This window comes from Mastigoproctus giganteus, chromosome 4 (assembly GCF_048544385.1).
Source record: "Mastigoproctus giganteus isolate SK-2022 chromosome 4, ASM4854438v1, whole genome shotgun sequence".
Classification (NCBI taxonomy): domain Eukaryota; kingdom Metazoa; phylum Arthropoda; class Arachnida; order Uropygi; family Thelyphonidae; genus Mastigoproctus; species Mastigoproctus giganteus.
Genome location: NC_143578.1, coordinates 39,164,240 through 39,176,254, shown reverse-complemented (window position 1 = coordinate 39,176,254; position 12,015 = coordinate 39,164,240). Strand labels below are relative to the sequence as shown.

The following is a 12,015-nucleotide window of genomic DNA, read 5'->3' as shown; positions in this document are numbered from 1 at the left end:
GTATTAAGTTAGCAACTTATGGATTGCCATTGTGAAGAGATTGATATTGGTGATTAAGAGAAATATGAGGAAGTGATTAAGATTGAATTAATTTAGTGTTTGAAGCTGTAGAGAGAGTTGAGATTATTAATTGAGAGAACTTTTATGGAAATGATAGCATGTATTAACAGATTAAATTGGAAAAATGAATAGATTAGATGTACATGAAACTGACAGTTCACATATAATATATATACTCGTGTGTGTGTGGGGGGGGGGGAGATATCCCTCAGCTCCTGGAAATTCTCATTTTTTTAACGCAGTCAGGTAGCTTGTGGGGCTTAGTGCTTGAGGGGAGCTGCTATACGAAAATCATACAATGGTCACTGACGGCAATACTAAGGTACAGGGAAATAAAAATAAATAAATAAGTCCCCCCCCCCACACCACCACCACTTAGATTTGGTTTCCTCACCAAGCTTAACCGTCAGATCCTTTCTTTTGTTAATACGGATATAGTGCCATAAAAAGTCAAAAAGGAAATATTTTTTAAGGGGAGTGGGTTAAACTGCAACTCATCTACAATTATCTCAGTACAAAACACCAACCAGCACAGAATCCAAAAGGACGTTTTCTGCCACTAATTAAATATGTACCAAAATTAGATCCAGTTTAAACGATAACACTATTGAGTTTCTTAAGAGCTCACTTTAATCGGACAAGTAGTGTGGATGCTTATTTTTTTGTTTTTAGAATAACTGTATGTTTAATAATTTTTGCTAGAATATTTATTATTGTAATAAAAGTTTGATTTAAAACGTGAATTCAAGTAATTACTTGTTTTTTCCTTACTTTATTACACCTAATTGTCATCAAAATTTATTGAGAAAAATGTTTTGTTTGGAATACCGGTATGCCGGTTTCATAAATTAAAAATACCGAAATACCGGTATTAAGATTTTGACCGGTATTGTGAGCCCTAACAGTGACCAATTAGCACCATGCCTATGGGCTTCCTGCCATTCCAAGTTCTCCTTGTTCTTCGGTCGTGTATAAGTTCCACTGAAGACAACTAACAGAATCTTCAACAGAAACGTCTGTATTTTTGTATGTTTGCAATGTGAGTAAACCTTTTGTGTAAACTCTCATCATATCAAATTGTTTTCCTTTAATGCAGAGTAAATGCATTCCCTTATATCACTTTAACCTGCATAATGATCTTAAAGCAGCCGCCCCCTCCTCTCTCTCATGTGCAAGCAGCATAAGCCTCAGGCTTCCTTGCACCATATGGCTAATAATAATAAAAATTTACACATCTTTGACACTTTTTTGTGAGGGGCAGATAAACCCTTTTAAAATAATGTAGGATTGTCTCAGCGTGCTGGTATTTTTGGTAATGGTATTTTTCAATACACAAGACACAAACTTCCTATGAACATACATTTTTGTAGATCATAGTACTCAAACAGAGACCACTTCCATTACAACATGAACCAATGCACTTGAATCAAAGTAGTCAACATGCCATGGAACCTCCAAATAACCAAATCCTCTTTAAATGACAATAATAATAAGCCATTAATAAACTATTTCATCTATCCTGGCATTGTTTTTCCATGTTCCTGATGTCTTGGTGAAACCTTTCATCCTGCTCCTCACTAATTATACCAAAGTTCTCAAAGACGGTCAATAGCTACATAGGAAATGAAGCTTCAGATCCTTACCTACAAAACCCAAACCCAAACACAAAGATGCAAAACTAATTACCTTGCTATTAACAATCTTCTTCTATTACTTTACCTTATGATTACCCAAGAAGTTTTTTACAATGTTCATGAGCAAGATCCAAGCTGACATTTATTTCTGAGACATGTAAGCTGTAAAACTGTTATTTCTCATCAGCTGACTGGCCTATAGTTGCTCAGAATCTCCATCTTTTGAGTTTATCAGTATTATGTCTTCCCAAGAAAGTGAGAAGACATCCTGAAAAACCAAGGGTGGGTAAGGTTTCAGGAATACTTGCTATTACTGAGTCAACATCAAAACTCATTAACAAATCCTACAAAAATATCAACTGTTAAGGATCTGCTGAATAACTTCCTGAGTATTGCAAAATAATATCAATTTCCTGAGAAACAAGGATGGTAAACATCTACTTGCCACTGGGTTCACGAAGAAGAATTCCTCTTTATGAACCTGTTTATTACCAAACAGAACAGGAATCATTATGGTTTAAAATAATTGCTAAGATTTAAAATCTGGAAATTTTGAAATAACTTCATATCCTTGAGAAAGGGATTCAGTTGATGCTTGATATATTCTTCAATTGTTACTTACTTAGCAATATAGCATAGTTTGTCTTCCCTCCAGCTAATGTTCAGTTTAGTTCTAAGTGATATCCTGAATTACTTATGCCAAACAAGCTGCAACATTGAAATACTTTCAAATTCATATACTTTCAAAAGTTAGGAGCATATTGTTATATATTTATAAGTGTCACAATTCTGACAGCTGTTTTGGAAATACAACTTCTCCCATCAGAGGGCTTGTGAACACCTAACTTCAACATTGATGAAAGAACTGATAAATGAAGTAGCTTTCTGAGAGATACCATATAGTGCTCAAACTTCATTCTTATAAAGATCTAAAGTAAGGGGGCTCACCTTACCTTGTATTTAATGTGGGATGTGAATTCATCTTAGCAAACACTTGTTTTGCATATTACCTTCAGAAGGAATGATGTAATATTTATCGTATTTAATTAGATGGTGTTGTCAACTAACTTTTTCCTTTAAGAAACCTACCTTATATAGAAAAAGTTGTGCATTCTCATTGTTATTATTGGGAATACTAGAAGTGGAGTGCAATTGAAACACCGGTTCCCCCCAGTTGTTTTTCTGACACACTTCAGATAAGATCTATAGAAGGAAACAAACAATAAAAAAAATTACCTGAATAATGCTTATGTATAATTAATTTATAATTAATATAAAGTAAAATAATGTATAATAATACTGATTTATTTAATGTTCTTAGTTATTAGTGATAAAAATGGGAGTTAAGTGAGTATCTTGATGAGCCAGCTAATTTCTGAATAAACAATTTTTTTTTTTTTTTTTTTTTATCTTGTTCATTCTCATATTCGCAATTTTTCTAATCGCAAATGGCTGTGCCCCTTTAGCAGTTGTTCATAAAATCCATGTCTGAATAGTACATAGAACCCTAAATGAACAGACAGGTAGTATTACTGGGGTGGTATACTGTGTAAATATTTTACCACATATGAAGAAAATCAGAAAATTATGCACAGCTGCCAACTTTTACAAATTGGAATTCAGAATACATATCCATGTTCCAGCAAGGTGTGACAAAACAGCATTGAAGAACATTTCTTCCAAACTAATAAGCTAGTTGGTTGTTTTTGAAATTTCTGGCATACTACTTTAGTCATAGTATGCCAGTTCATATGGCCTTGATTATATCTGTACAAGCATGTGTTCATAGGCTGAAAAATAGGAATAACTCATGGGGTAAATCCTCACAAAAAGGCCTGTCAGAGACTGGAAGAACCAAAATAATTCCTCTAACCTCTGATAGGTTTTAAACAGTAACCTCTTCAAATAAGTGACAGGTAAAAAACTCACTATATATACTGCTAGGAAAGGTTAATAATAAGCAATATGTGTCAAACAATGTAATGAGAAAATCACATGTCATTTTAAAATGCAATAAACTATTCAATATGTAAGAGCTGAAGCATATGAACTGCACTTTGGCAGGGGTAGTTCACATGTTTCAGCTCCTAACAAACAGCAAAGTGAAGTGGCATGCCACACAGTCATGTTATTATTTGTTATTTGTTATTTGGTTTTTTTTAGGAGCATTAGCAACTAAGGCCATATTGCTCCGGGATATGCGGTGGTCATTCCCCGACCTTTCCGCATCCTCCGTATTTGGTGGTGACGGGCTCGAACCCCAGTCTAATCAAGAAGAGTGTGCTACGCACTGCTGCTCCTTCCCACCTGGCTACGGAGGTGCCTTCACACACAGTCATGGAAGTCATGGCTCTAACCTTTCCAATCTTGAAATTCTCCTAAGAGAAGAGATTTTATTGAAGTATATAACATCCAAAATGTTGTAAACAGAAGTAGGGTCAAAGTTACCATTCGCTAGAATGACTAACCTTCTTCCACAGATGTTAGATCCCAATCCCAGAGGCCTCACATCTGACAACTGAGAATCACAACCTCAAATATTTCCCAACAGCCTGCCATTCAATGCAGAAATACTTGCTATTACTGAGTCAACATCAAAAACTAGCATCAACGTAGAAACGACAGGGATACCCATAACAATACCACCCCACACCTGCTCAGTGCTACTAACAGTCAAGAGAACTACAATTGGTTCAAATCAAAAAAAGGTTCCCTATTCTCTCCAATCAGGACCTTCGTTGCCAAAGGTTTTCAAAATGTGACTGGTAAAATAACTGAATTCATTAATGCAGCAATTCATTAATGCATCAAATCAAAAAAAGGATCCCTATTCTCTCCAATCAGGACCTTCGTTGCCAAAGGTTTTCAAAATGTGACTGGTAAAATAACGGAATTCATTAATGCAGCAATGTGCCTCTTTTACCAAAGCAAAAAAAAAAAAAAACTGGAAAATTTAAAAAAAGGTTTTAGAAAGTGTGCTTTGATAAGCAATACCATATCTTAGATAACAAAATGACTGGTTAAGTATGTAGCAAAAAGAAATACAGGAATACCTCGCATAGCGAGGTTTCGAACAGAGCGGGTTTCGCTATAGCGCGGTTTACAAATTGAAAAAAAATTAACTGCATTATGCACCAATACATTTGATATGTACGTATGTATGTATTATAATGCCAGCATGTAGGTCAATGCGTTATGGATTCAAGGCTATTCTGACTGTTGTTGAAACTCCCATCATATACGGACTCTGCTAGCATTCATACATTAGTAAACACTCTAGATTCCGAGCGGTGAGGTCGTTGATTGTGCGTAAGCTGTACAAATATTTTTCGCTGTGTATTTTTATTAAAGATTATTTTTTTTAAAAAAACGTTACAACTTTATACGCAAATATGAGTGGAAAGAAGAAATGTAATGCCTATGAGTGTTCTTCTAGATCCAAACATCGAACGAGGTATGAAAGTAAGGCAGGCGTTGCAAAATGACATTCGATATTATAAAGAGATGTATGCACATAAAAAGAAGAAAAAAACTGTACAAACTAAGCTGATCAGTTATTTTTCAAAATAAAAATACAGTACATACTTCACTCATATTCTTTTGGTATGTACACACTGCAATAAAAATAATTTCTAATGTACTTACTAGTATTTTTTATTTTTATCATTTTGGTTTCTTTTTTTGCAAGAACTTCATGTGCATCAATTTATAGTAAACAAACACCTATATATTTTTGCAACTCGACCCATATAATCAAATTGTCGGAAAACATTACATTAAAATACATACTAATAATACCTCAATCAGCACGGTATTTTTTTGGCACGAATTAACTGCGCTATGTGAGGTATTCCTGTATTGTTAAAAGAAAAAAACACTAGGAAACCACGAAAATTATTTTTAAGCAAAATTTATTGTGCTAAATATTCAGTGCAGAAATTGCAATAGTGTGTTTTTACTCAAACACAAAAATCTCTACTTAACTAATATGGCAACATTTATAGATTCTCTGTAGAACTTTTGATATCAAAGAAGAAAAGGCAACTCCTGTATGAATCAGACTGGGAAGAATATTTAGGAACTTTAAGGAAAAGATACCATGGTTGCCCTTTCTTCATTCATGTCTGATGACAAAATTCCACAAAGAGTCCAGACATGTCAAAAAATTACTTAAGTTTTTTTGTTTGAGTAAGGGTATACATATTGTACAATATTGTCATATCTTTATGATATTTAGGACAATAAATTTTAGCTAAAAATAATTCACGATTTAAATTGAATTATTGTTAGCTATACATTAACAATTCATATGATTAATGTTTCTTCTTCTAATATTTCTTTAAGAAACAGCACATCATTGGTGGGGAGGGGGGACTTGCTCAAGACTGATTAATTCAGCCAATGTGAAAAAAGCCCATAAAAATTCCTTCCATCTTTACAGGATTCAAACTCAAGCAACAAACTTTGTGACACAAAAGTTGGGAAATCTATTGTCTCAAAAAATTCTATTAAGTGAACACTAAGTTTTTCCTTCTGTGTTGAAACCCAGCCCCTTATTATTAAATTCAGTGATCAACATTATTAATAATTAATAACACAAATTACACTAGTCAAAGTAAAATGAAACTTTTTTTTTTTTCCCTTCCAAAAATGTAAGCACTTTTCTAAAAAACAGTTTTGAAAGATGATTTCAGATTCAAATATGCTCTCCCCCCCCCAAAAGTAGTTTTCATAACATGACTGCTAATAATATCAGTACAAGTTAATTAAGACAATTTCATTACAAAACATAGGACTGATTACAATTACATTTTTATCACTTTACAGTATAAACCCAATACACTTTATTCACATAGTTAAAAAAGTACAGTGAACTACTGTAAAAAAGATATGTACAATTTAAAAATTGTTGGGTGTTTGATTTCTTTTGGTACACTATTGTCCGGAACGTGGTATGACATCCAGAAATAGATACATTCTTTCCAGAACCTTAGCAGCGATTTTCCATTGATTAATGTCAAGATGGAATCATTACCTGCTATTTACTCACTATGCCAAGGTTTTCAAGGAAAGAAGTCTAAACATGAGTCTAAATGAAAGAAATTAAGTTTCAGCGACATACAACATCACATTTCTTTATGTGCATCAAACAGTTTCTGAACTCCATTTTTGTATGCAGGAGACCTGTGGTTATGCAAAGTTTCCATAAAGCCATTTGAAAGCCTGCCATGCTTTTAGTTCTAATACAAAGCTTTCATCCTGCAGAAGCTCTCTGATTTGAGGATCCACAAAGATTCCCTCTTTCATTTTCATAGCACTGATCTTTCAAAATTTCTCACTAAGTAATGAAATTCTCTTGAATTCATCTTACCTATTGCTTTAAAAAAATTTTCATTATGCCAAGTTTAATGTGGAGAGGTGAAAGAAAAATCTTCAATGAATCTATTAATGGAACATACACTATTTATTCCTGGCTCATGTACGCTTCTTTGAGGCAGTCACATCTAACATAATGTTCTGCATTATAATGGTTGTCCCACAGGCATAGGAAACAACATTTTGTGAACCCTCTTTGCACTCCCATTACTATATTAATGATTCTGAGGTCATAATAGATATTCCAGTAATGAATGAATTGCTTCAAGTAGTGTCTTCATGTTGTGGTATATCTCCTTCAGATGAACAAAGTAGGCAACGGGGACAAATGGCTCTCAGATACCATTATGCAAGAGAACAGCTTTTAGACTTCACTGTGAAGAATCAACAAAGAATCACCATTCAGATGTAACGTGCATTTGTGACAAAGCTCTAAAAACTCCATGAATATCATGGCAGTAGCAGATCAGACCATTTATTGCAAATAATGTCACCAAACATGATTTATTTTTTAACAGTGAGACACATTGACATTCTTGTTCACCAAGTGTTTCTGTTTAAGTTTAGTCTGAAGGTGAAAAGTTTGGCTTTACCTTTGGAGAGGACTTTATCTCTAATAACCAGATCAATTCATCTCGAGTAAACAGTTCCAGCTCAATCAAATTCACATTAAGATATGATGTGTCTTTTACTGGCTGCTCCTTTCCTGTTACTGCAGCTTTGGGTCACAGAAAAGTTTCCTAACCATAGCATTATTTTAAGAATGCCAAAAGTGGAAACCATTTTAATCATTTAAAAAAAAAAAAAAAAAAACCACTCACTGTGCTGTATAAAACAGGAATAGTAGAAGCAATCAACTGGATAAGAAAAGATACAAAATTGAATGCAAATTCAAATCTATTGATAACAATTGTTGGCAACTCTTGATGATCTGTTGATGATCAACTGTTGATGATCCTGCTCAAAAGCAACTGTTGATGATCCTGCTCAGGGGGCTAACAAACTAAATAATTATTTTGCATCTACATTCACCCATGAGGAGTTATTCAGGGAGGGGAATGCCAGAGGTGAGTTAAACTCTGGCAATGAGCTGGATGATTTTGTAATAACTGAGAGGAAGGTGGAGGAGAAATTGCTGAAGATAAACATAAAAAAGGCACCCGGGGTGGACAGGATCTGTCCAGTTATATTAAAGGAGGCAGCAAAGGAAGTAAGTAAACCTTTAGCCATAATTATGAGAGCTTCTTTGGACTCAGGGGAGGTACCCATGGACTGGAGATGTGTAAATGTGATCCCAATTCACAAAGGAAGATCAAAGGGCAACACAAGTAATTATAGACCTGTGAGTTTAACTTCTGTTGCAGAAAAATTAATGGGGGCACTGGTTAAAGAAGCACTGCAGGATCATCTAGACGAGACTTCAGTTATAGCTCGGACACAGCATGGTTTTGTTAAGGGTTGTCTTGCCTGACCAATTTGATTGGCTACTATGATGTGATCACAAAAGAACTGGATGCAGGGAATAACTTTGATATCATATATTTGGATCTTAGAAAGGCTTTTGATACTGTTGCACATGGAAGACTGCTGCACAAATTGGAGCAGTGTGGCATTGAAGGAAAATTGCTGCTATGGATAAAGGGATGGTTGAGTGGGAGAAGACAGAGAGTGGTAATCAATGGACACTGCTCATCATGGAGTAATGTTATTAGTGGAGTCCCTAAGGGTTCAGTATTGGGTCCATTGTTGTTTTCTGTATTTATAAATAGTACTGGTGATGGTATATCAAGCTTAATGTCCAAGTCTGCAGACGATACGAAGGTTGGCAGGGTTGTTAAGGACACTAATGACAGTACGCTGCTGCAACAGGATCTAGAAAAATTGAGCAGATGGGCTGAGAGGTGGCAAATGAAGTTTAACATTGACAAATGTAACGTACTACATATGGGAAGCAGCAACCCCAGAGTGACATATCAACTCTGTGGTATTACACCGACAGTGGTAGAGAACGAAAAGGACCTGGGAGTAATTGTGCAGGGAGATATGAAGTTTTCTGAGCAGTGCAGACAGTCTGCAAGAGTAGCTCATAGTGTCTTGTCAATGATATACAGGAATTTTTCTAGCAGGGATAAGGAGGTGATTATCCCCTTATATAAGGCAATGGTCAAGCCATATCTTGAGTACTGTATACAGGTCTGGAGGCCTCATTTTAAAAAGGATGTAGAGCTGTTGGAACGAGTACAGAGAAGGGCAACAATATTAGTGAAGAGAACAAAGGGTTGCTCTTACGAAGAAAGGCTTAAATTTTGCAAATTACAGTGTCTGGAGACTAGGCGCCTTCTAGGTGATCTGATCGGGTGTATAAAGCTTTGAATGGTTTGAGCATGCTCAATGCTGATGGAATTATTCCTCTTGCTCAGAATAATCATTTGAGAGGGCGTAAATTCAAATTGAGAAAAGATAGATGTAGGATAGATGTGCAGAAGTTTGCCTTTAGCCAGCGGGTGGTTGGTTGGTTGGTGGAACAGACTTCCATCCTTTGTTGTGGAAGTTGATAGCCTTAATAAATTTAAGGCTGAGCTGGACAGGTACTTGGAATGAACGGAGGGGTGAAATGGGAGCCTGGTTTTTTTTTTTTTTTTGGCTGATGCTGCATAAGCTTGCTTTCTTGCATCATATGCCTCTACTAATGCTAATGTTAACTTTGACCCATGGTTCTCATGATCGATCAGAACACTGTTTCTACTATAAGATAATCATTCAGAGAAATATACTTTATTTTCTTATTCATTCAATTATATTTTTCTCAAAATAAAGGGGGACAAATAATATTGAGAGAAAATTTATCTTTTTATATTTATAAATTCAATAAAATATTATTAGTAGTAGTACTGTCAAATGATGCAAAAAAGAAAACTAATCTCAGCCAAAAAAAAAAAAAAAAAAAAACTACTATTGTCTCATCTGACCGTTCTTTCTAATAATATATCTAATTCTTCCTTAAATTTATTCAAACTATCCACTTCCACATCACCAGATGGTAGTTTGTTCCAACAATGATTTACTCTATGGCTGAAAGCAAATTTTCATATACTGTACATCTATCATGCAGCCACCCTTTTTCAGTTTACATGTACATCCCCTTGCGTGTGTCATCCATGAAAGGGTTAGAATAACATCATCAAGTTTACTCAATCACTTCAATCAGGTCTCTGTGCATGTGCCTAGTTTTCAAGGGCTGAAATTTAAACCAAAGTCTTTTGTGGTAAGAGTTCTCCTTTGTGGCCCGTTTACTGTTTGTGAGCATCATGCATAACTTTACAACAAGACATTGCTTCGTGTACATTTGCAGACATCTTTATTAACCCCAGGGGCTCACATCTGGTGAGTATGGGTTTGGCACACCCAGGGTCCTGAGCTGGATATCATTATCATTCTTCTCTTTTTTGGTGATTCTCTCTCTCTCTCTCTCTCTCTCTCTCATGGTACTCAAATTTTTTTTGGCTGGTGCAGCATAAGCCTCAGGCTTCCTTGCACCATATAGCTAATAATAAATCTATTTAAGTATGGTTCATGAAACTCGAATAATAATAGTGCCTTTTCCATCAAACTAAAGCCCTCTGCCATCAGCTTAATGGTAAATCTTTTGTATTCTTCAACTTCTTCAGTAGCATTGTCCTCAAAACCCCTGTGATTCTAGTTCCATTAAATCTTCATCTGTCAATTCCTGGGTATGTAAACATAGCAACTCATTAAAGTCCTCTTCTGTCAGATCTAGTTCAAGTCATGTACCCATCAGGACAAGATCTATTAATATATTTGTCTCATCCTCCACTTCCTCAGTAAGATGAGAAATATTAACAAACATGGGGCATAAGTGTTTCAATGCACCATACATGTTCATATTTGTTACTTCACGCCAGGAAGCATCAATGTTCTTTATGACCTTGTAAATATCATAGTCTTTCCAAAACCATTTCAATGTTACTCCATTATTACCTTCTGTTGCCATTACTGCCCGTCTGTCTGAATGTTCATCTTAAATAATGTTTCTTTAAGGATTCAATAACCTCTTGGTCCATTTGATGAAGTATCGAGGTAGTGGTTAGAGGCAAGTAGATTCCCTGGACGTTAGAATAAAAATCATCCAGATCTTGTAGATGCCTGGGGGTATTATCAAGAAAAAGGAAGATTTTACAAGGCAGATTGTTCCGGATGCAATATTTTTTAACCTTGGGAATGAAATGGTGGAAAAATTAATCTTTAAACAAAGCAAGTGTAATCCAGGCTTCAGCGAAGTTTTTCAAATTACAGGTTGTGAAGCTTTGCTTATGTTTTTAAGAGCCCTTAGATTTTCAAAACGATAATCTAAAAAAGGTTTCGGTTTGAAATCTCCTGAAGTATTTCCAACAAACAGGAGAGTGATTTGCCTTGAAGCCTTAAAACCAGGCATTCTCTTCTCCTCCTTGTTGATATATGTTCTATCAGGCATCTTCAAAAATAAACATTTCATCTGTATTAAAAATTTGTTGATAATCTTCACAAGTATTTCAAAAAATTCTTTTGCAGCCACAGTATCTGCACTAGCTGCCTCGCCACTCACTTTGGTGTTACATAGATTTGAACAAATCTTGAATTTATGAAACCATCCTTGGCTTGCAGTAAATATTTCATCACAAACATTTTCACCTCACTTGGCCTTAAAGTTCTTGAATTAACCAAGCCGTCTTTTGAATTAATATTAGACTAATAGCCATTCAACACTGATTCTGATCCTCTAACCACATAACCAAAAGCTTTTCCATTTGATCCATGATTTTCCCTGCTTCTTGCTAATTATTGTTGATTACATTGGCACAGCGCTTTTTATATGTTCCAAGATTCATTCTTTGTCCTTCAGAATCGTTGCCACCATGGATCGATTCATTCTACATATACATGCAAC

General features: G+C 35.2%; 1 protein-coding gene across 1 annotated transcript in view; it reads right to left on the bottom strand.

The window, feature by feature from the left end:
* LOC150086637 (APOBEC1 complementation factor-like) overlaps nt 1–12,015 on the bottom strand; it is a 268,827-nt gene that overhangs the window by 100,333 nt on the left and 156,479 nt on the right. Inside the window, exon 6 of the mRNA XM_090372213.1 lies at nt 2,784–2,897. Within this exon, the coding sequence (XP_090228339.1) occupies nt 2,784–2,897 (114 nt within the window). The remainder of the gene's footprint in view (nt 1–2,783; nt 2,898–12,015) is intronic.